The 26284-nt window shown below is 40.4% G+C and overlaps 1 protein-coding gene across 3 annotated transcripts in view; it reads left to right on the top strand.

Moving 5' to 3' along the window:
* Positions 1-26284, top strand: part of LOC128655847 (zinc finger protein 300) — a 332246-nt gene that overhangs the window by 61010 nt on the left and 244952 nt on the right. For 2 of the 3 annotated variants that reach the window (XM_053709411.1, XM_053709409.1), the window contains exons 3-5: positions 19354-19480; positions 23314-23391; positions 23881-23994. In XM_053709411.1, coding sequence (XP_053565386.1) covers positions 19354-19480; positions 23314-23391; positions 23881-23994 — 319 coding nt within the window. The remainder of the gene's footprint in view (positions 1-19353; positions 19481-23313; positions 23392-23880; positions 23995-26284) is intronic. The other variant, XM_053709410.1, reaches the window with a different exon arrangement.

Here is a 26284-nt window from a genome sequence, read left to right as displayed (position 1 = left end):
CTTTCCATAGTATTCTATATGAGTCTCGCAAATATAGAATAATCTCCCTTAGCTGCAGTACAGCTAGGATACCCTTCTGCCCACAAAAACGAGTCAACGCTGCGATTGAGGGTCAAACAAGAACTCAGGACTGGGATGCCCAGCCTGCTTTTTATTAAGGTTACATGCACACAGGGCACTCCCAGGGGGAGAGGGGGGGAAGCACAAAATCCCCCAACACACATTTAGATAGAGAGCACTGTCCTTTGACAGGCCACAATAGGATTACAGTACTTAAGATAACAAGTTTACAAGTTCATCTTATCAATTAGCAGTCTGGCTCCAGAGGTGATTAGACAATAGTTTCTAAAAGCTGAAAAAAAAGAGTTAACTCTTTATGAAATGAAACTTGTTACGGTTTTCTTGGAGCCCTTCTTAGGCGCTGGCTTGCTGGTTCAGGCATTGCTGCTGGGAAATAAGCTCTTCACAACAAAATAACTAATGCTTCTGTAACACTCACATTCACTGTAAGTAAATAGCACAATACAGATAACCAGGTACCGTATTACTTTATATATAAATACATAATATAGTAACAAGTTATCCCTTTACATATAGATACTAGTACTCACACTCACTGTAAGTAAATAGCACAATACAGATAACCAGGCACCGTATCACTTCTTTATATATAAATACATAATATAGTAACAAGTTATCCCTTTACATATAGATACTAGTTCTCACACTCACTGTAAGTAAATAGCACAATACAGATAACCAGGTACCGTATCACTTCTTTATATATAAATACATAATATAGGAACAAGTTATCCCTTTACATATATATATACTAGTACTCACACTCACTGTAAGTAAATAGCACAATACAGATAACCAGGTACCGGATAAGTTCTTTATATATAAATACATAATAATATAGTAACAAGTTATCCCTTTACATATAGATACTAGTTCTCACACTCACTGTAAGTAAATAGCACAATACAGATAACCAGGTACCGTATCACTTCTTTATATATAAATACATAATATAGGAACAAGTTATCCCTTTACATATATATACTAGTACTCACACTCACTGTAAGTAAATAGCACAATACAGATAACCAGGTACTGTATCACTTCTTTATATATAAATACATAATAATATAGTAACAAGTTATCCCTTTACATATAGATACTAGTTCTCACACTCACTGTAAGTAAATAGCACAATACAGATAACCAGGTACCCGATCACTTCTTTATATATAAATACATAATATTATAGTAACAAGTTATCCCTTTACATATATATACTAGTTCTCACACTCACTGTAAGTAAATAGCGCAATACAGATAACCAGGTACCGTATCACTTCTTTATATATATAAATACATAATAATATATTAACAAGTTATCCTTTTACATATAGATACTAGGACTCACACTCACTGTAAGTAAATAGCACAATACAGATAACCAGGTACCGTATCACTTCTTTATATATAAATACATAATAATATATTAACAAGTTATCCCTTTACATATAGATACTAGTACTCACACTCACTGTAAGTAAATAGCACAATACAGATAACTAGGTACCGGATCACTTCTTTATATATAAATACATAATATTATAGTAACAAGTTATCCCTTTCACTGTAAGTAAATAGCACAATACAGATAACCAGGTACCGTATCACTTCTTTATATATAAATACATAATATTATAGTAACAAGTTATCCCTTTACATATAGATACTAGTACTCACACTCACTGTAAGTAACTAGCACAATACAGATAACCAGGTACCGTATTACTTCTTTATATATAAATACATAATATTATAGTAACAAGTTATCCCTTTACATATAGATACTAGTACTCACACTCACTGTAAGGAAATAGCACAATACAGATAACCAGGCACCGTATCACTTCTTTATATATAAATACATAATAATATAGTAACAAGTTATCCCTTTACATATAGATACTAGTACTCACACTCACTGTAAGTAACTAGCACAATACAGATAACCAGGTACCGTATTACTTCTTTATATATAAATACATAATAATATAGTAACAAGTTATCCCTTTACATATAGATACTAGTACTCACACTCACTGTAAGGAAATAGCGCAATACAGATAACCAGGTACCGTATTACTTCTTTATATATAAATACATAATATAGTAACAAGTTATCCCTTTACATTTAGATACTAGTACTCACACTCACTGTAAGTAAATAGCGCAGTACAGATAACCAGGTACCGTATCACTTCTTTATATATAAATACAGAGTACATCGCTAGCGAGTATAGAACTCCGCCCACTTGTGGATATATAACAAGGTCAGCAGTCCCAGAGTATACTAACAGAGCCAATAACACACTTGCAGTTCCTTATAGAGAAGGAGTAGCCAGTACACACTGCGTGTGCTTTATTGTCCATGGATCATCTTAATTACTAATGGGATATTCACCTCCTGGTCAGTAGGAGGAGGCAAAGAGCACCACTGCTGAACTGTTAAATAGCTTTTCCCTTCCCTCCCACCCCAGTCATTCTCTTTGCCTACGTTAGTGATAGGAAGTGGTAAAGTGAGGTGTTAGTATAGATTCTTTAATCAAGAGTTTATTATTTTTAAAGTAATGCAAGATTGTGCTGCTTTGTTCTAGGGTGTAGCCATAGTCCATATCAGTCTCTTCAGTAGAGCAGTGGTGACTTTAGAGCAATGGGAACTTGTGGGACATAATTCTCACTGCGCCTCCCATATTGATGCTACCCTACTTCTGAAAGACTGAGGGATCTTACTCAGTCTTTTCCTTTATCACAGGTCCATAGGAGGGAGAGGACCTCTTAAAACTGGAGCTGCCTTCACTGTCAGGCATATGAGGAGTTAAGTGCTGATCTAGTATCTGGGGGACTGTTCTCAGAAACGGAGGCACTTTATTTATGATGGTTCAATAAGGAGTCTCATGGATGGGGACTTTATTGACAGTGTAGGCGCAGGCACTGGGGTTGAGCAGATTGACTGTTGGTGGTTCTCATATCTCAATGCTTTTAATAATACATGCAACCGGGAGATGGCTGAATTTGGCACGCCCACGATGGGCGGGACTAGAAGGAGAGCATTGAGTGCCCTTTTTGACGTTCTTTACTGCGCACTTAGTATTGAAAGTGCTTGTCTGAATTTCTGCTTCACATTTCTGGTAGTGGGTGTAGAGCGAGAGAACAGCCAGATATTCATAACAAAGTTTGATGCGTGTGTTAACCAGCAGAGTTCTGGTTTCTACAGCTACGGCCTATGTAGTGAGAGTCGTTTGTTCAATCAGGCACCTCAGCAAAGTTCTGTTTAGGTGTAGAGGCATTCTTAGGGCTATTTCTATTTTACACTAATAATAATAATAATAATAAAAAAATAAGACGTTTTAACATTTAAAGGGACAGTAACGTTTTTCTGTCAGTGTAAAATTGCTCAAAAAAATTGCCAAATTTTGTGACCCACTGTAAAGTTAAGATGGACCAAGAGTCTGTCACTTGTTCTTTATGCTTTAATACCAATGTGGAACCACCAATCCCTTTTTTGTTCCTCATGTATTGAGAGGACCTTAAGCTACAGTGAAAGACTTTTTACTGAACCATCATTTACTAAAGAGGATGCTGTTCAGGAGTTTAATGCCAATGATCAATCTATGCCGCAGCTTTTTCCTCAAGCGTCCCAAGGTTTACTGCCCTCACAAGCAGTGCCCTGCGCCTCCTCTATAACTCCTGCTGGGGTTACTTTAAAAGACATCACTTCCCATTATGTCTTCTGCAGTTTCAGATGCGTTGTCTGCTTTTACAATGTTGCAAGGAAAGCGTAAAGAGGAAAATCAGAGAGGTTTCTGACAGAGTTCTCGCTATTGCGGATGCTCCCTCCCAGAAGTCTGAAGGGGAGGATACCGCGGTAGTATCTGAGGGTGAAATCTCAGATTTGGACAGTATGATTCCTCTTACTGATACTAAGGTAGTTTCTTTCAGGTTTAAGCTAGAGCACCTCCGTCTACTACTTAAGGAGGTTTTAGCTACTTTGGATGACACAGACTCCACGATCGTTATTAACCCTAAAAAAAATCCAGTAAGCTTCACAAATATTTTGAGGTTCCTACCTCAATAGATGTTTTTCCGGTTCCAGACCAAGCTTCTGAGATTATTACTAAGGAGTGGGTGAGACCGGGTATCCCTTTTTCTCCATCTCCTATATTTAAAAAGATGTTTCCCATAGCTGACGTTGTCAAGGAAGCTTGGCAGACAGTTCCCAAGGTGGAAGGAGCGGTGTGCATTGCTACTGTCACTAGTGCGGTGGCATATTGGTTTGATGCGTTGTCTGATGCTATCAGGACTGACACTTCCCTGGATGAAATCCAGGATAGGATTACAGCTCTTAAATTGGCTAATTCATTTATTATGGATGCTTCCCTTCAAGTTATCAAACTGTGAGCAAAGATTTCAGGTTTCTCTGATCTAGATCACAGAGCCTTATGGTTAAAACCTTGGTCTGCGGATGTATCCTCTAAGTCTAAGCTTTTAGCAACTCCTTACAAGGGGAAGTCCTTGTTTGGACCAGGCTTGACGGAGATAATTTCTGATATTACGGGAGGTAGGGGTCATCCCGCAGGATAAGAGAAACAAACAAAAGGGACGTCAGAGTAATTTTCGTTCCTTTCGAAATTTCAAGGGAAATTCTTCCTCTTCCACTTCCAGGCAGGAACAGTAAACCTGCATGGAGACCCAATCATTCTTGGAATAAGGGGAAACAATCCAAGAAGCCTGCTATTGAATCAAAGACAGCATGAAGGGCATGCCCCCAATCCGGGACCGGATCTGGGAGGGGGCATACTTTCCTTCTTCACTCGGGCTTGGGCTCGAGAGGTTCCGGATCCCTGGGCAGTAGACATAGTGTCCCAGGGATACAACCTAGAGTTCAAAGGCTTTCCTCCCAGAGGCAGGTTTCTGCTTTCAAGATTATCTGTAGACCAGACAAAAAGAGAGGCGTTCTTACACTGTGTAAGAGACCTCTCTGACATGAGAGTGATAGTTCCTGTTCCAATACGGGAACAGGGTCTGAGATTTTATTCCAATCTGTTCGTGGTTCCCAAAAAAGAGGGAACCTTCAGACCAATTTTAGATCTCAAGAGTCTAAACAAATTCCTTAGAGTACCGTCCTTCATAAGGGAAACTATTTGTTCCATTCTCACTCTGGTCCAAGAGGGTCAATTTATGACAACAGTGGATTTAAAGGACTCCTACCTGCATGTCCTCATTCACAGGGATCATCCTGAGGTTTGCCTTTCTGGACAAACACTTCCAGTTTGTTGCTCTTCCCTTTCGGTCTTGCCACAGCTCCCGGAATTTTCTCAATGGTTCTGGGATCGCTGTTGGCGGTGCTTCCATTACGGGGCATTGCAGTGGCGCCCTATCTGGACGACATCCTAGTCCAGGCGCCATCCTCACAACAAGCAGGGTCCCACACGGAAATGTTATCTTTCCTGCGATCTCATGGGTAGAAGGTAAATTTGGAAAAGAGTTCCTTAGTCCCAAATACAATGGTAACTTTCTTGGGAAATCAAAGATTTTCGATAGTTGTCTAGCCCTTCAGTCCACTCCTCGGCCGTCAGTGGCTCAGTGCATGGAGGTAATTGGGCTGATGGTGGCGGCAATGGACATCATCCCGTTTGCTCGGTTCCATCTCAGACCTCTGCAGTTAGACATGCTCAGACAATGGAACGGAGATTATTTGGAATTGTCTCCTTGAATAACTCTGGAGCAGGAGACAAGACTCTCTTCAATGGTGGTTGTCTCTGGATCATCTCTCCCAGGGAACCTGCTTTCGCAGACCATCTTGGGTGATTGTGACTACAAACGCCAGCCTTCTAGGATGGGGAGCAGTCTGGGGCTCCCTAAAGACTCAGGGGGTTTGGACTCGGAGTCTCTTCTTCCTATAAACATTCTGGAGCTGAGAGCCATCTTCAATGCTCGCCTGGCCTCAGTTAGCTTCGGTCCGGTTTATCAGGTTCCAGTCAGACAACTGGGAGGTGGACTTCCTGAGCAGGCAGACCTTTCATCCGGGGGAGTGGGAACTCCATCCGGAAGTGTTCTCCGGCCTGATTCTCAAGTGGGGTCAGCCGGAATTGGATCTCATGGTATCTCGACAGAATGCCAAGCTCCCGAGATACGGGTTGAGGTCCAGGGACCCCCAGGCGGAATTGATAGATGCTCTGGCGGTCCCTTGGACCTTCAATCTAGCATACCTATTTCCTCCGTTTGCTCTTTTGCCTCGGGTTATTGCTCAAATCAAGCAGGAGAGGGCATTGGTGATCCTTGTTGCACTGGCTTGGCCTCGCAGGATTTGGTATGCAACTTCCATTGAGGAAGGACCTTCTAATCAAGGACCCTTCCTTTACCTAAATCTAGTTTCTCTGAAGCTGACTGCTTGGAGATTGAACCCTTAATTTTATCCAAGCGGGGCTTTTCTGACTCGGTCATAGAGACCATGATTCAGGCTCGTAAACCTGTAACTATTAAGATTTACCATAAAATATGGCGTAAATATCTCTATTGGTGTGAATCCAAGGGCTACTCATGGATTAGAGTTAGGATTCCTAGAATTTTGTCTTTTCTCCAAGAGGGTTTGGAGAAAGGATAATCGACAAGTTCCCTAAAGGGTCAAATTTCTGCCTTATCTATTTTGTTACAGAAACGTCTGGCAGATGTACAAACATTTTGTCAGGCCTTGGTCAGGATCAGGCCTGTGTTTAAACCAGTTAGTCCTCCATAGAGTCTGAATTTAGTTCTTCAAGGGGCTCCGTTTAAGCCTATGCATTCCTTAGATATTAAGTTATCTTGGAAGGCTTTATTTCTTGTTGCTATTTCTTCGGCTCGCAGAGTGTCAGAGCTCTCGGCATTGCAGTATGAGTCCCCTTACCTTATTTTTCATTCTGATAAGTGTCAGTATATTTATGAAAATCTTAGTAGTGCTATCCAAATAATATATCAGCTTATGGCAGGGTATGACACAATACAAACAATAATTTTCCTTAAAAATAGAAACCCTTAATCAACATGCATCTACTAGAAACAATTAATATAAATATCTGAATTATTTTATTTAGTTAATATCCATGAACATTTTTGAAATATATTTGCAATAAAAGGAATTGAAATAATATTATATGCGCTTGAAAACTATTTAAATATGCTATGCAAAGTTCATACACGCTTATCTTAAAAACCAGCCTTATTTACAAATCTTTTAACATCCAAGCAATACAATTTTAAACTGTGCTCTTAAGCAATGGGATAATATATATATTCTGCTATTTAACTGCAATTTATCCTAATACAAAATTAACTGACAATATCAGAACTTGCATAGATGAGTTACTTAGCCAATCAGACACAGATTTAAACAATACCTAGGCTTATGACTACCAATTTAAAATACAATATACTTCTGAATTATTATTATTATATATTTGCATAGATGAAACAGTTTAGTAGCAAACATTTGTTTAACCATACACAGGCTGAATACTAGTAAAAATGCAGACTGTTCTCTAAATCTATTAAATACAAGTTGACTATGCTCTCACCAGTTCCCTTTTTGTTTCAAGTTTTTAAAAATTAGAACAATATATATACTTCACCAATTTTGAACCAATTCGTAGCGGTCTTTAGGTCATCTCATTCGAAGGAAGGTTTTTGCACAAATCAGGGTTAAGTTTTGAGCTCCTTGCTGAAGTGAAATTTTCCCAGGTATATCGCAGCCAAAATAAGATCACTCGTTTCAGCAAGTTACAGACAACTGTCCCTTGTGCATTCCCTACTCCCTTTATATGTAATCATAGATGACCTGTTTCGTTCACGCCCTTTTTGCTTGTCCCTTGTCATTGGATAATTGGTTTAGTATACATTGTTGTTATGGAAACGCCCACGGATCCTTGTCCCTTGTCATTGGATAACCGGAATATCTCATTCCCAACAGCCAAAAGGCTTTCTGGCTGTAGTTCTCTCATGGCAACACCGGGTGGCAGTATTACAAACAGACACAGCAATATCATTTTTAAACATTTGAACAACCTAAATCAGTATTTCTATGAAAGGGTTATTCATTTATCATAATTTACTGCAACAACTATTCACAATATTTGTTTTGGATAAGTTATATCTTAATGAATTTTCTGATCATTTTGATATGAAACATCAAATACATCTAACACTATATTAAAATAATTTATATTTCATTTAGTCTAACAGAAAATTTATATTTCATAGTCATATCACATCAAAGTAACTTCGATATCTTCATCTCACTATATTTTAAAAGATGTATTTAAAACTTTATAAACATTTATTGCACATTCATATGATATGACTTATTTCATCTCACGCAGGCATTCCATCTGAAATAAAGTAATAAGTGTCATTAATTATTTCTTTCCAGGTCCACAAGTATTTATTTATATTCTTAAAAACACAGAGGCTAAGTAAGATCTTTTATGTTTTAAAAAAAAAATTATATATATATATATATATATATATATATATATATATATATATATATATACACACATTCATTTCTATGTAGATCTGAGATGATATAAAATCCAGCAGATTATGCATTGTTCCCTTTGTAAAATGTATTTAATTCAGTATTGTACTGTATTCCAACAAGAATATGCCATATTTTATGTTTCTAATAAGCCCAGGATGTATGAACCTTCTTCATGCAGATCTGAGATTATATGTCTGAAAAATATAAACACTACAGAGGTTATTAAACATTTTTGACTGACTAAAACAGTTACCTCCCAAGCTTAGCAAATACCCATGTAATAATAGAGAATTAGACAATTTCCCAATTTCTATATTTAATACATTCTGAGGCATGCATTCAAATAGAAAGAAAAAAATAAATGATGATTTGCTGTCTGTTCAGTAGGTTCTCAGGGTCACACCTCAGCATTTGTCTTTTGTTTCCCAAGGCCTTCACTGCCCCACATGGGGTCAATCCACGAGTAGTTGTAAAAGTCTTAATACAACATATTTTCTGTTTAGCTATCAGTGCAGACGTGTATTTGATGTTTAGGGATAACTAACACCTATGTGCATAAAAGCTGTTTCCCTATGATTTTGATCAGTTCCAAGGGGGTATTTCAGACGTCTCGACTCCATACACCACATGGGGTACAGAGTGCTATGAAATTTGCGCTTCCTAATTAAGAAGCAAATGTTTTATTGTTCCCACTTTAGCTAGGAATTTCTCTTTTAAAGAAATTTTTATTAGTTTCCTGTGTAATTGAAGAAGTGGGGGAGAATTAAACCTGTTTGAAGTTAGTTCTTCTGAATGCAATGAGTTATTTTCTACTGATCAGTGAAAATATCTGATCAAAGATACAGATTTATTAATCTTGAAATATATGATTAAAATATATATTTATTAACCTCACATATACCTTGACATAAGGTAGTTTAACGTACTAAATTGGGATTTCTTTCTAAGGTTGTTTCTGATCGGAACATTAATCAGGAGATTGTTGTTCCTTCTTTGTGTCCTAATCCTTCTTCTCAGAAGGAAAGATTTCTGCACAATTTGGACGTGGTCCGTGCTTTTAAGTTTTACCTGCAGGCGATTAAGGACTTTCGTCAGTCTTCTTCTTTGTTTGTGATTTTCTCAGGAAAACGTAAGGGATAGAGAGCTACGGCTACTTCTCTTTCTTTTTGGCTGAATAGTATCATACGTTTTGCATATGAGACTGCTGGACAGCAGCCTCCCGAGAGGGTTACAGCTCATTCCACGAGGGCTGTTACTTCCTCATGGGCATTCAAAAATGATGCTTCTGTGGAACAGATTTGCAAGGCTGTAACTTTGGTCCTCTCTTCACACTTTTTCAAAGTTTTACAAATTTGACACTTTTTTTGCCTCGGCTGAGGCCGCTTTTGGGAGAAAGGTTCTTCAAGCAGTGGTGCCTTCTGTTCAGCTTCCCTGTCTTGTCCCTCCCGTATCTGTGTACTCTAGCTTGGGTATTGAATCCCATTAGTAATTAAGATGATCCGTGGACTCATCGTGTCATAAAAAAGAAAAGAAAATTTATGCTTACCTGATAAATGTATTTCTTTTTTGACACGATGAGTCCACGGCCCACCCTGTTCTTGTAAGACAGGTTATGGGTTATTGTAAACTCCAGACACCTCTGTCTGCACCTTGGCTTTTCCTTTTTTCCTTAACTTCGGTCGAATGACTGGAGTGGGAAGGAAGGGAGGAGCTATTTAACAGCTCTGCTGTGGTGCTCTTTGCCGCCTCCTGCTGACCAGGAGGTGACTATCCCATTAGTAATTAAGATGATCCGTGGACTCATCGTGTCCTAAAAAAGAAATAGATTTATCAGGTAAGCATACATTTTTTTTTTATCTCTTCTTTAGAGGAACATCCGTCATCTGTAGAGAATCAATAAAGGATTAATAGTTAAACTGTTAAAGGGAAATTAAGCTATTTTTTTTTCTTTTCATGATTCAGATAGAGCCGCAATTTTAAACAACTTTCTAATTTACTTCTATTATCAAATTCTCTTCGTTCTCTTGGTATCTTTTTTTTTTCTTCTTCTAATGGCAGTGAGAGTCCACAAATTAAAGGGACACTCAAGTCAAAATTAAACTTTCATTATTCAGATAGAGCAATTTTTTTTTTTTCAAATATTTATTTATATCCAACAAGGACCCATAACAGTCAGATAATAATAAGAGAAACATAGCCATTAAATAAAAACAAAAGCAAAGCTTTTTCCAAACCATAGCTTGGGTATAACAAATGTACATATAATATATAATTTATTACACATTCAATACTATGTTATAGGTACACATCAACTCTATGGATGTGTCTTATATGAATAAAAAGAATAACCCAGATAATAACATTATGCTTCGTGATACTCTATACCTTGTTGAGTTTTTATTTTTACATAGAAAAACAGCACAATACCCCAAAACAACAAAAAAAAAAAAAAAAAAGGAAAAAAAAGAACCCTTCACCATCTCCCTAGCAAAACTAGTTCAGAATTACGTAAGGGATGTATCAAATATTCAATTTCCGTAGGAGAAAAAACTTTTATAAATGCTGACCATTTGAGAAAGAATTTAACAACATGGACATCATTATCAACACTAATATTATATTGTTCAAGAATACATTGCTTTTTTAAACAGTTTTTAATTTCTGATATACTAGGGACCGTAAGCGTTTTCCATTTTTTAAAGATAAGATATCTAACAGCCAATATAGTTATATTAATAAACTTCACATTGAGTTGTCTATCTTCTGGGTCAAGAAAGAGAAAAATTATATGTCTGCCTATCAAATATAAAGATGAGAGCTTTAGTATCTTACAAAGCCAAAATTGGACTTTAGACCATACGTTTTTAATTTTAGGGCAGGTCCACAACATGTGCAGGAGGTTTGCAGAGGGAAACGAGCATTTAGGACATGTAATAAAATTCATACTGCCGCATCTCGCTCCTTTTTCTGGTGTAAAATATGTCATATGTAACAGCTTCAAATGAGATTCTCTCCATGTGGCAGAAAGGGTTGTTTGGGTAACCTTTCGAATTGAGAGAGAAGGTATTTTAGATTCTACTTCCTGAGATAACAATGTGGCCCAGTTAATAGCAATTTTATCAAGATTAATTGTGCCCCTGTCGGAGACAATAATCAAATAGCATGGAGATATTGACATGAGTCCATTTTTTGCCAGAATAAACCAGTTCTCTATGTGCCCCAGCGACCAATTCCAGCCATACTCATTCACTAACTTCATAGCATAGTGTCTAGCCTGAAGATAGGCAAAAAAGTTTCTCTGGGAGATATTGAATTCCCTAAGAGCATCAAATGATTTCACACATCTTTTTTCTATGTCAAGTATCTGAAGAACATTAACAAGCCCTTGGGTCTTCCACTCTAAAAAGATTGAAGATGGTGTTCCTAACTGAAATTGTGGGTTCCCCAAAAAACCTAGGAAACTCGACACCCGGTGTTCTATTCCTAACAAAGTACATATCTTTCTCCAAGCTAGGATTATATTATATATAGATCTACAGCGTTTAACTTGGGGTGGGATATGAGTAGTGTCGAGATGAATCAACGCAATAGGTGAGAAAGGATACAAAATACTGCTCTCTAAGTCATTATTTGTAACATAATTATGAGCAAAACGCCAATCTGCTAGAATACGAACCAAAAATACATAATTATATACTCGTAAATCAGGTAAAGCCAGGCCTCCGGATCCTATTGGAATGGAGAGTTTTGCAAGTGATATTCTGGATTTCCTACCCTGCCACAGGAAAAACCGGAGTTGTGAATTGAATAAACTTAAATCGTTCTTTCTTAAAATCAGAGGAATATTTTGAAGGACATATAGAATTTTTGGCAATAAGATCATCTTATAAGCTGCTATGCGTCCGGACAAGGACAAGGGTAAAGTCTGCCAGTTCTTAAAAACTGATTTAACCTTATTCAACACAGGAGGAATGTTCAGGGAATACCAAGAATCAGGATTACTTGAGACATTTATACCCAAATATCTAAATGAGTCATTCACTATAGAGAAGGGTACATTTATAGGAGAGCTGTCTGTGTGCCTTATCCAGAGAAGCTCAGATTTCTTTATATTTACCTTATATCCTGAAAAGGAACCAAACTGTTGTATAGTTGATAAGAGAATAGGTAAATTTCTACGTAAATTAGAAAGATAAATAAGAATATCATCAGCATATAATGCTATTTTCAACTCCTGCCCAGCCACCCCAATCCCCTCCAATCTCTGTCTTATCATTATAGCAAAAGGTTATATAGCAATATTAAAAAGGAGCGGGGAAAGGGGACACCCCTGCCTAGTCCCCCTATACAGAATTATTTCTGGGGTTAGCTGGCCATTTACTATCATTCTTGTGGAGGCTGTACGATAAAGTTTTTCAATAAACTTAGCAAAATTACCTTTTAGCCCAAATTGTTCTAATGAAAATAGAAGGTGATCATGGTAAACTGAGTCAAAGGCCTTTTCGGCGTCTATAGCCAAAATTGCAAAATCTGGAATACCTCCCTCCTCTGAATGATCAGCATCCGTACCATTCGAAAAGTAATCCAAGGTGAGCAGGAGTTCCCTTATTTTGGCCGCAGAGTTCCTATTCTTCATAAAACCAGCCTGATCTGGGCTAATAATCAAAGGAAGAAGGGACTGGAGTCTCTGGGCGAGAATCGTAGTTAACAATTTATAATCGGTGTTCATCAATGCTATGGGTCTATACGACTCGACCATTCTTGCATCTTTGCCCTTTTTTAAAATTAAAGACGTGTATGAGGCTGTAAAATTAGATGAGGGTTCATTTCCCTCTATATATATATATATAGTTAAATAACGAGGTTAAATCAGGTATTACATTGGAGGGTATCATTTTATAGAACTCATTAGGTATTCCGTCCGGGCGGGTGCTTTGTTATATGCCAAATTTTTAATTGCCTTTGCAACTTCTATTTCCGTAATGGGGGATTCAAGTTCCTTAATTAGACTAGGTGTTAATGTTGGAAAAGAGATTTCTCCCCAGAATTTCTGACGTTCTGTGAAGTCAGAAGTCCTGGGGGAGTATATTCCCTTATAGTAATCATAAAAAATTTGAACAAGATCCTGAGAGGAACTAAACATCTGTCCCTCTTTTTCTAGGGAATCTATTAACTGAGAACCTAAGTCCTGCCTTACTAGTCTAGCCAAAAGTTTTCCAGTCTTGTTCCCATATTTGTAAAGTTTCGCAGAAAACCGAACTTCCTGCTGAGTAGATTTATAAAGTAGAAATGAGTCTCTCTCTTCTAATGCAGTAATATATTTAACCCATTTCTGAGACGTCTTTTCTAATAGATATGAATTATAAGCATTTGTAACTGCGCGACGAAGTTCATTTTCGCGTTTTTTAAATTTCTTGGTACGCCTAATGGTGTATGCCAGAATTTCCCCCCTCAGCACTGCTTTAGCAGTTTCCCAGAACAAAGAAGGATGGGCTCTGGCCTCCGCATTAAACAAGGCAAAGTCCTGAAACTTAGTTTCGAGAAAGCCTCTGAATCCAGAATCAGCAGACAAATATTTAGGAAAGAAAAACCGATTATTTATATGTGAAAGGCCAGTCGCATAAATCTCAAAGCAGATTGGAGCATGATCAGAAACCACAATAGGCAAAATTTGAGCTGATACTTTGTGTTTACAAAGTCTTTCATCAACCAAAAATAAATCAATCCGTGACAGTGATTTATGTGCTTTTGAGAGACATGTAAAATCACGTGTATCTGGATTCAATATCCTCCAAATATCCTTAACTCTCAAATTAGAAAAAATCCTGGAGAACAACTTTGCCTCGAGATTATCTCTTTTAGTTTTTTTGACTAATGGCTGCTGCCTCATTCTGTCAATTGGGTATTGAGGAGCCATATTAAAGTCACCAGCTAAAATTAAAAAACCCTCTGCACATGTCATAAGCCTGGCCTGAAGTGTATCCCAAAATGAGAGATTAAAAACATTTGGAGCATATACATTGCATAAAGTATACAAAACATTAGCAACCTTAATTTTCAGTATGATATATCTCCCCTCCTCATCTGATTCACTTTGTATTATCTCATATTTGAGTTTTTTACCCAGAAGAATAGCAACTCCGCCTTTTCGGCTGGAACTAGAAGAAAAAAAGACCTCCTTAACCCAAGAAGATTTTAGTTTAAGAATTTCTTGAGTCTTTAAATGGGTTTCTTGTAGAAAAGCAATAGCAGTACCTATTTTCTTCAAATAGGAGATTATCGTTTTTCTCTTAATAGGAGAAGTTAGCCCTCCTATATTCCATGAGGTAAATTTAATCCCAGTCATTATAGTAGGTATCTATGTTCAAGAAGGGAAGATGGTGAGGGAGAAAAAGAGGAGAAGAGAGAGGGGAAAAAAAAAAAAAAAGGGAGAAGGAAAACCCCAAAACATACGACTGAGCCGTCTGTTGCCCACTTGCTGAAAAGGGCCCATCTTAGAGGGAAAAAAAATGAAAAATAACAGATCTATTCTAATTTTTACCAGGAGAAAAAAACTAAATAGTGTGTCACCTCAACTGCTCAGGTGTGCAGTTTTTGGTGAAAAAAGATTCTGCCGTACGGGCAGAATCAAAAAAATGCAAAGTGTTCTTGCACACAAGTCGTAACCTGGCAGGATGTAAGATTGTCGCTCGCAGCCCCTGCTGTATGAACTTAGTACATACCGGAGCCAACTGCCTTCTTTTGGAGGCAGTTTCAGCTGCATAGTCCTGAAATAAAAGGATTTTTGTACCTTCCAGTAATATAGGTTGATTTTTACGAAAGGCTTGTAAGAATGTAATCTTGTCCTGGTAATTCAGGAATTTAGCTATGATTGGCCTTGGCCTCATATTTTCTTTAGATAAAGGTGATGGCCCTAACCTGTGCACCCTTTCTATAACTGGCTGGGTTTGAGGTATGTTCAACAATGCTGGTAATGTTTGTGTTATGAATTTATTTAAATCCTCAAACTGCTTCCCCTCAGGTACCCCTACTACTTTCAAGTTATTGCGCCTAGCGCGATTTTCCAAGTCTTCTACTTTATTTTGCAATTTAGCAAGGGCTGAGGAAGTGGCTTCTAGTTTACTGTTTTGAGCTAGAGTGAGATCTTCTAAGTCAGAGACTCTCTGTTCAACTTCAGAGAATCTTTCCGAGAATTGTTTGACTTCTGCAGCTAGCTGCACAATATCTTGTTTGATTTCTATTCTAAGTAAATCAAACTTGGGTGCAAGAGCAGCAGAGATATTTAAGACTAGAGACTGTGTATCAGCAGAATCAAGTAAATTTGACGATTCTTGGGTTACCAATTGTGGCTCACCCACAGGCTCTGTATTAGGTCTATGTTTTTTATCCCTCTGTCTAGCCGACATGACTGAAGGTGATGTGCGAGATTGTGTATGTAGAAATTTATCCATAAAATAATGGGAGTGGATTGTGATAGGGAGTAAAAAAAAAAGAAAGACAACCTAATCTACTGAAGAGGGGAGGGAGGTGTGAAGGATATGTGAAAAAGAAAAGTGCACACTTTTGTGTATTGTTGGAGGTTATCTTCTCCTCTAAAAGGAGAGAGAAAAAAGAAAAATTAACCGTGAACTAAGTGATTCAGGTTCAGTCATGCTGGTGACAAGATAAGATATATCATAACACAGAAAAGGGGTCCTACTGTGGAGCCCACAGTTTTCTAATCTTTAAGAAAGCCCTCAATAGTGATTAATATACCGTTTTAAATTTTCAGCTGAGAATAGAAAAAACAGTGTTTAACAACTCAAGTCTCCTAGTCCTAGGCCACCAGATCAGTATTTTATAAATTTTAGAAAGAAATCAGCTTTTAAGGTACTTTTAAACTAGTTGATACTCAGATTATTTCGCCTGTGTGTATCTGGCACACCAGATTACTTGTAGGCTATTAGCACACCTTTAAACTAAGTATAATTCACTTCTATGAGACCAATACTCATGATATATTTTAACAGAGCTTGATGTAACTTTAAAACTTAAGCAAAGCTATATAGAGTAATCCAATGTTATAATACGTTTGCTGTGGGTCTGAGAAAGAAACAAAAGAAACCCCCGGTCAATTAGTAACAGTCTGAATGGTTCAGGAAATATGATAATACAATGTTTCACATTTTGCTGCTACAAATTAACAACGTACAGGTTCCAGGAGAAATATATACCAGTTAGAAACTAGGGGGTTCTAGATTTTAAGTTGTCATAAGTACCAACTAAAGAGAGCAAACCTAGCAAATTTAGGTATTGTAAAGCGCTTATAGGCCAATAGCCGTTATTTATATCAGGGTCAAACACACCTCTAAACTAAATATAATTTACTTCTATGAAGCCAATACTCATAGTATATTTTAACACAACTGGATGTGACTTCAAAACTTAGGCAAAGCTACATAGAGTAGTCCGGTGTTATAATACATTTGCTGTGGGTCTGGGAGAGAAACAAGCGAAAACCCCCAGTCAATTAGTAACAGTCTAAATGGTTCAGGAAATAAGATAATACAATGTTTCACTTTTTGCTGCTATAAATTAACAACATACACTTTCAAGGAAAAATATATACCAGTTAGAAACTAAGGGGTTCTAGGTTTTAAATTATCATAAATGGCAGCTAAAGAGAACAGATCTAACAAGTTTAGGTGTTATACAGCGCTTGCAGACAAATAGCCGTTATTTATATCAAGGTCAGGCCGGCTGTCATAGCTTATAGAATATGTGCAAACCCCAGCAAAGGGAAAAAAAGAACAAATAATAAAGGTCCAGTACTGAGCCAAGTCATTCCAGGGTAGAGGCTGCTAAAAAGGAAAACAAAACTGCAAGTTTTATCCCAGGAGTTCTACGTTACCCAGAACCAATAAACCAAGTTTTGAGCAGGGGATAACCAGCGATCATCAGCCTCAGCCCCCCCTCACGCAGCATCGGTGGGAAGGGGAGCGTCTTCCAGGTCGAGGAAACAGCGATTGCCGGGAAACAAATCAGCAGGCTGCGACACACGGATACCAATATCCTCGTCTCTTGCGTTTTTTCAAAGAAGCCGGTCAGCTATTCTCAAGGGTATGACTCATATGCTGCTACAATCACTCCAGCTCCACGTTATCCTCCCCGGAACCAACACTGCACCAGGGATCGACCCGTCTCCTCCAGCAGTGGCCCCCCCTCACGCAGCACCGGTGGGAGGGGGAATGCCACTTCAGCGCAGGAATGCAAGTAAAAAAAAAGCAACGGGCTACACCATCCGCACCCACTGCTCTAGCCACAATGCCGGTGTAATGTACAGGTAACTCCAGCTCCAACTCCTAGGTATTCAGTAAAGCTGTACACAGGGGAGCGGTAAGTTCTCAGAGTCCACACAACTTAGGATAAGTGCAGCGCCTCTCACCTCCGTCCTCCATTTCAATTTATTCAGCAGTAATCAGGAATTTGACTTGTCTGTTGGTTTAGCTGAGCACTTCTTCTTAGGTTACCCCGGCTTAATAAGGAGATTGTGTGACAACAACCGTTTTTTAAAGGGTATTAATTTTGCTGTAATGATAAGTCCTTTTTCAGGGCTGCTACCTGCAGCTATTTAGTGCAATGTCAGGGCACTATAGAGTTTCCAGCAGCGGTGATATTCAGCAATACAAGCCACCCTAAACTAGAGGGTTTTAGGCGCGGTTCCACACCAACAGCTTGTAGGTAGGAGAGATCAGAACAGGTGCAGCACCTGATCACACACCTGTGCTCCTCCTCCGGAAGCTCTGTTTTCACGGCATGTCAGATAGAGCAATTTTAAACAACTTTCCAATTTACTTACTACCAATTCTTTTTATATTTACACTTTTTGAGTCACCGGCTCCTACTGAGCATGTGCAAGAATTCTCAGCATATACGTATATGCATTTGTGATTGGCTGATGGCTGTCACATGATACAGGGGAAGTGTAAATACACATAACTTTGCAATGTATTTAACAAAATTCTACTACTCATTTGAAGTTCGGACTAAGTGCTATTGCAGTGTCTTCTTATCATGCATCTGTTTATTATGCAAATCTACAGTGTTGACTGGTCCTTTAATTTGTGGACTCTCACTGCCATGAAAGAAAATAATTTATCAGGTAAGAATGTTCTTTTTGTTTGAAAGCAGGGATGTATGCTTAGGAGCCTGCCTATTTCTGCTACACTATATGGCAGCAGTTTTGTGAGAGCACTGTTTCCCGTCATGTTGTGCTTTAGACACTTACCTAGGTATCTGAAACACAGAATATCGTGGGTGACAAAGCAAATCTGATGATACAAAGAAATTGGAATCTTTTTTTACAATTGTATGCTCTGTCTGAGTCACAAAAGAACATTTCTTTCATATCCCTTTATACGTTATTTTGGTTCGGCTATTTATAATTCATCTAGTGCGCTGTGTATATATTTTTCATACTATTTTTGTTAGTTTAATGTCGTTTTGTTGAGTGTTTTTACTCACAGGGTGGCACATGGTGTTTGCTTTGCCGCATATTTCTATAAGTTGTCCCCGTTCTGCTGGTGACTGACTAATCCGGGGAGCAATATGTCCATAACACTTCTGTTCTTCACAAACACCATTATATATAACTCACTTGCGCCTCTGTATAAATGTGAGTGCCAGAAGACGTCACCTAAACTATTTATATGACTGCGGGAATATGCAACTGGCAGTTTATTGCCGTCACAAATAAACATCTCATGTTGCTGCTGCTTTAGATGTCTGTGACGTTCCATGATGTGGCGGCCTGCTTCTCTGCTGAGGAATGGCGGCAACTGGAGGACTGGCAGAAAGAGCTGTACAGAAATGTGATGAGAGAGATCCACTCTGCACTGCAGGCCATGGGTAAGAGGAGGCGCTCAACCAATAAATACGCTAAATACACAACATCTCTAAGTATTGATCCTGCACCAGACCCCTCTATATACACAGCACATTGTAACTCAGTACTGACCTGCACCTGACCCCTCTATATACACAGCACATTGTAACTCAGTACTGACCTGCACCTGACCCCTCTATATACACAGCACATTGTCACTCAGTACTGACCTGCACCTGACCCCTCTATATACACAGCACATTGTCACTCAGTACTGACCTGCACCAGACCCTTCTATATATACACAGCACATTGTAACTCAGTACTGACCTGCACCTGACCCCTCTATATACACAGCACATTGTCACTAAGTACTGACCTGCACCTGACCCCTCTATATACACAGCACATTGTCACTCAGTACTGACCTGCACCAGACCCTTCTATATATACACAGCACATTGTAACTCAGTACTGACCTGCACCTGACCCCTCTATATACACAGCACATTGTCACTAAGTACTGACCTGCACCTGACCCCTCTATATACACAGCACATTGTCACTCAGTACTGACCTGCACCTGACCCCTCTATATACACAGCACATTGTCACTCAGTACTGACCTGCACCTGACCCCTCTATATACACAGCACATTGTCACTCAGTACTGACATGCACCTGACCCCTCTATATACACAGCACATTGTCACTCAGTACTGACCTGCACCTGACCTCTCTAGATGCACAGCACATTGTCACTAACTACTGACCTGCACCTAACCTCTCTAGATGCACAGCACATTGTCACTAACTACTGACATGCACCTGACCTCTCTAGATGCACAGCACATTGCCACTCATTACTGACCTGCACCTGACCTCTCTAGATGCACAGCACATTGCCACTCATTACTGACCTGCACCTGACCTCTCTAGATGCACAGCACATTGTCACTCATTACCGACCTGCACCTGACCTCTCTAGATGCACAGCACATTGTCACTCATTACTGACCTGCACCTGACCTCTCTAGATGCACAGCACATTGTCACTAACTACTGACATGCACCTGACCTCTCTAGATGCACAGCACATTGTCACTAACTACTGACCTGCACCTAACCTCTCTAGATGCACAGCACATTGTCACTAACTACTGACATGCACCTGACCTCTCTAGATGCACAGCACATTGCCACTCATTACTGACCTGCACCTGACCTCTCTAGATGCACAGCACATTGCCACTCATTACTGACCTGCACCTGACCTCTCTAGATGCACAGCACATTGTCACTCATTACTGACCTGCACCTGACCTCTCTAGATGCACAGCACATTGTCACTCATTACTGACCTGCACCTGACCTCTCTAGATGCACAGCACATTGTCACTAACTACTGACATGCACCTGACCTCTCTAGATGCACAGCACATTGCCACTCATTACTGACATGCACCTGACCTCTCTAGATGCACAGCACATTGTCACTAACTACTGACCTGCACCTAACCTCTCTAGATGCACAGCACATTGTCACTCATTACTGACATGCACCTGACCTCTCTAGATGCACAGCACATTGTAACTCAGTACTGACATGCACCTGACCTCTCTAGATGCACAGCACATTGTCACTAACTACTGACCTGCACCTAACCTCTCTAGATGCACAGCACATTGTCACTAACTACTGACATGCACCTGACCTCTCTAGATGCACAGCACATTGCCACTCATTACTGACCTGCACCTGACCTCTCTAGATGCACAGCACATTGCCACTCATTACTGACCTGCACCTGACCTCTCTAGATGCACAGCACATTGTCACTCATTACTGACCTGCACCTGACCTCTCTAGATGCACAGCACATTGTCACTCATTACTGACCTGCACCTGACCTCTCTAGATGCACAGCACATTGTCACTAACTACTGACATGCACCTGACCTCTCTAGATGCACAGCACATTGTCACTCATTACTGACATGCACCTGACCTCTCTAGATGCACAGCACATTGTCACTAACTACTGACATGCACCTGACCTCTCTAGATGCACAGCACATTGTCACTCATTACTGACATGCACCTGACCTCTCTAGATGCACAGCACATTGCCACTCATTACTGACCTGCACCTGACCTCTCTAGATGCACAGCACATTGTCACTCATTACTGACCTGCACCTGACCTCTCTAGATGCACAGCACATTGTCACTAACTACTGACATGCACCTGACCTCTCTAGATGCACAGCACATTGTCACTCATTACTGACATGCACCTGACCTCTCTAGATGCACAGCACATTGTCACTCATTACTGACCTGCACCTGACCTCTCTAGATGCACAGCACATTGTCACTCATTACTGACCTGCACCTGACCTCTCTAGATGCACAGCACATTGTCACTCATTACTGACCTGCACCTGACCTCTCTAGATGCACAGCACATTGTCACTAACTACTGACATGCACCTGACCTCTCTAGATGCACAGCACATTGCCACTCATTACTGACATGCACCTGACCTCTCTAGATGCACAGCACATTGTCACTAACTACTGACCTGCACCTAACCTCTCTAGATGCACAGCACATTGTCACTAACTACTGACATGCACCTGACCTCTCTAGATGCACAGCACATTGTAACTCAGTACTGACATGCACCTGACCTCTCTAGATGCACAGCACATTGTCACTAACTACTGACCTGCACCTAACCTCTCTAGATGCACAGCACATTGTCACTAACTACTGACATGCACCTGACCTCTCTAGATGCACAGCACATTGCCACTCATTACTGACCTGCACCTGACCTCTCTAGATGCACAGCACATTGCCACTCATTACTGACCTGCACCTGACCTCTCTAGATGCACAGCACATTGTCACTCATTACTGACCTGCACCTGACCTCTCTAGATGCACAGCACATTGTCACTCATTACTGACCTGCACCTGACCTCTCTAGATGCACAGCACATTGTCACTAACTACTGACATGCACCTGACCTCTCTAGATGCACAGCACATTGTCACTCATTACTGACATGCACCTGACCTCTCTAGATGCACAGCACATTGTCACTAACTACTGACATGCACCTGACCTCTCTAGATGCACAGCACATTGTCACTCATTACTGACATGCACCTGACCTCTCTAGATGCACAGCACATTGCCACTCATTACTGACCTGCACCTGACCTCTCTAGATGCACAGCACATTGTCACTCATTACTGACCTGCACCTGACCTCTCTAGATGCACAGCACATTGTCACTAACTACTGACATGCACCTGACCTCTCTAGATGCACAGCACATTGTCACTCATTACTGACATGCACCTGACCTCTCTAGATGCACAGCACATTGCCACTCATTACTGACATGCACCTGACCTCTCTAGATGCACAGCACATTGCCACTCATTACTGACCTGCACCTGACCTCTCTAGATGCACAGCACATTGCCACTCATTACTGACATGCACCTGACCTCTCTAGATGCACAGCACATTGTCACTTATGTATATACTCTTCTATGGATCTAGTGATATTATTAAATGGCTGTGGTACACAGTTGTTTACAGGGTGATGATTGGCTATGTAGAGACATCACTCTTTCTCAGGGCACTACACGCTGCCTCAGTGCACTTTTATATAAGACGCAGAAGAATACACCAATAGGTTGTCATTTCTGCCAGTCTTTTCCTGTGTCTTGTTTCTATTGGTACAGCTGCCATAGCTTTATTCTGTCTGCTGTACTAGATCACTAGGAGTTCACTAGAGACCACTGCTTTGTTCATTTGTTCTGTTTGCTGCAGGTTTCGAGATTATAAACCCTGACGTCCTGTTCAGGGTAAAGAGAGTGAAAGACCTTTACGCGGGTGTCGGTGAGCTGGGTAAGTTTACTAGTAGCTCAGGTAGGTACCTGTTGTGTGCTCTTCTGTAGGCCGCTGGGTAGTGGGAATCTGCATCTAGCTGCACGCACTGTGTTATACAGAAATAACATTTTACTCAGTGATGCAGGAGATGGTTAAGCAGTTTTTAGTAATATACTGCTAATCCCCTAAATACGCCATCCTACCTAGGTACAGCTTTACCTCATTATCTACATCCTCTCTCTGTATTCCTACATTTTGTCCCTGGGAACCAGTGATATTTGCTTATAAGGACATCAGGATCTTATTTGTATATCACCAGCTCCTTACAGACCTTCCCAGGCGTCTGTGGACCCCATTATAATCCCCTCTTGTTCCCCATAACACAGTTACCCAGAGATACCAGCAGGTACCCAGGCAGTGTCAGTGCCCAGTAGCAGAACATCATAGGGAAAAAGCTGTGATGTCCCCATCTGACTTTATTGTGCTATTTGTTGCCCTCTAAACAAGCAGCTGGACATACCGGGAGCCCAGAGCATCTGATGGGGATAAAACAGGAGCGAGGGCCCCACTCAGACCTTTGCAAGAGAAGGGCGACCAAGTCCAGCCTGAGCCAACAACCCGGTGAGTAGATGAAGTGTGAAGGGAAGTCAGAGAATGTTCTGACAAACATAAGTTGTGACGCCTACTCAAAATGGTTAGGTTGTGTGACGGGTGATTGTAACTCACTGTCTCTTTGCCATTCTGTACAACTCTCTCCATCTTAATATGGGAAGAGTCCACAGCTGCATTCCTTACTTTTGGGATATACTGAACCTGGCCACCAGGAGGAGGCAAAGACACCCAGCCAAAGGCTTAAATACAACCCCCCACTTCCTCACAACTCCAGTCATTCTTTGCCTTTTGTCTCAGGAGGTTTGCAGAGAAGTTTTAGAAGATTTCAGAGTAGTCTCTTATGGAGAGTAGTACTCTTCAAGATGGGACTGGAGTTTTAAGTAGTCCTGTCAGCCTCTCAGTGAGAGGATTTACGGCCTTGAGGGTTGCTTATTCTTTTATCTGTGACAGATTATTCGCTATGCTATGGTTTCAGCTTTTTCTGTTCAGGCCTGTTTGGCTCTGGCTGAAGTCATGGTCTGCGGATTTGACTTCTAAGTCTAGACTTCTTCCTTCCTTTGAAGGGAATGATTTTGTTTGGTCTAGGCCTGGACTCAATTATCTCCATGGTCACAGGGGGCAAGGGTGCCCTCCTACCGGACGATTGTCATTCATTTCGTTCTGATAAAGCCCATGTCTGCTATCCTTCACTAAGCCAGAGCAAACCAAGAGCTCATGGAAACCGGCTCAGTCCTGGATAAATCCAAGCAGAGCAAGAAGCCCGCAGAGTCTGTCGGCATTAATCATGTAGGGGGCAGTATTTCGCTCTTTTCAGTCGCTTGGTGCAGGCACGTGCAGGATCCATGGGTCCTGGAGGTCATAGCTCAAGGTTTTTAGATAGGTATTAAGTCTCAGCCACCCAAGGGCAGATTCCTTCTGTCTTCCTAGTCACAAATAAGTGCTAAAAGGTAAGTTTAAGGAGCGCCTAAACCAAGGCCAGGTCTACTACGATGGATATCGTGAGATACAAAAATCTATGTGAACCAGTGAGTGACAATAAAGATTATGTGACGCTGGTTGCAACAATTAAACATCAATACGTAGCCAGTAATATTAAAAATATTTAATATTATTGGCTACGTATTGATGTTTAATTGTTGTAACCAGCGTCACATAATCTTTATTGTCACTCACTGGTTCACATAGATTTTTATATCTCACGATATCCATCGTAGTAGACCTGGCCTTGGTTTAGGCGCTCCTTAAACTTACCTTTTAGCACTTATTTGTTTCCATGGGTAACTAGGGTCCCATTAGTTCTAGGAGCTAGAGGTCGATTTTGAGTTAGCGCTGTTGGATATACCCCCTGTCTTCCTAGACACAGTAAGGAGGGAAGTTCCTAAGGTTGCATTCCTGGACCAGCACTTCCTTTTTTTTTGCCCTTCCGTTTGGTCTAGCTACGGCTTCAAGAAATTTTTCGAAGAGTGGACCATTTGGAATATCTCCTCTTTCTTCTTCGTTCCAATGGATGGAATATAATCTAGAGAGAGTTCTCTTGTGTCAACTACCAGGGTCGAATCACGGGTACTATAATAGTCTCCATAGACATGAGACCAGAGACGTTGCAAGCTAGCTTCAACACATCTTGCCCCCCAGATCTCCTTAAGTCCATCTTTGGCTCGGTGTATGGGGGTGCTTGGTCTCATGGTGTCCAGCATGGACATCATTTCCCTTGCCAGGTTTCACCTCAGACTGTTGCAACTGCGCATGCTGAAGGAGTGGAATGACGATCATTCGGATCGGTCTCAACAGATTTCTCTGGACAACCGATCGAGAGAATCTCTCTCTTGGTGGTTCTATCCGGATCACTTGTCCTGAGGGACGTCCGTCTTAAGACCATTCTGGGTGATTGTGACTACGGTTGCGAGTCTGTCAGGATGGGGAGCTGTTTGGGGTGCCAGGAGGCACAGGGCCGCCTATGGTCTCAGGAGGTAAAGCTCCCTCCTGACTTCATTTGGATCTTCGGGCAATATACAATGCTCTGAAGGCTTGGCCTCTGCTGGGTTCGTCCCAGTTATTCAGTTTCCAATCAGACAATATATCCTCGGTGGCTTACATCAACCATCAGGGGGGAACGAGAAGCTCCCTAGTTATGAGAGAAGAATCTCAGATTCTGGTGTGGGGGAAACGCACATTTGTTTGCTGTCAGTGATCCAAATTCCGGGTGTGGACAACTGGGAAGCGGATTTCCTCAGCAGACAATCCTTTCAACCGGGGGAATGGTCTCTCCATTCCGAGTGTTTGCAGAGATTTGCTAGAG

The sequence above is a fragment of the Bombina bombina genome, chromosome 4, assembly GCF_027579735.1.
Source record: "Bombina bombina isolate aBomBom1 chromosome 4, aBomBom1.pri, whole genome shotgun sequence".
Lineage (NCBI taxonomy): Eukaryota > Metazoa > Chordata > Amphibia > Anura > Bombinatoridae > Bombina > Bombina bombina.
Note: the sequence above shows the minus strand (reverse complement) of the source record. Positions and strands in the feature narration are given on the sequence as shown.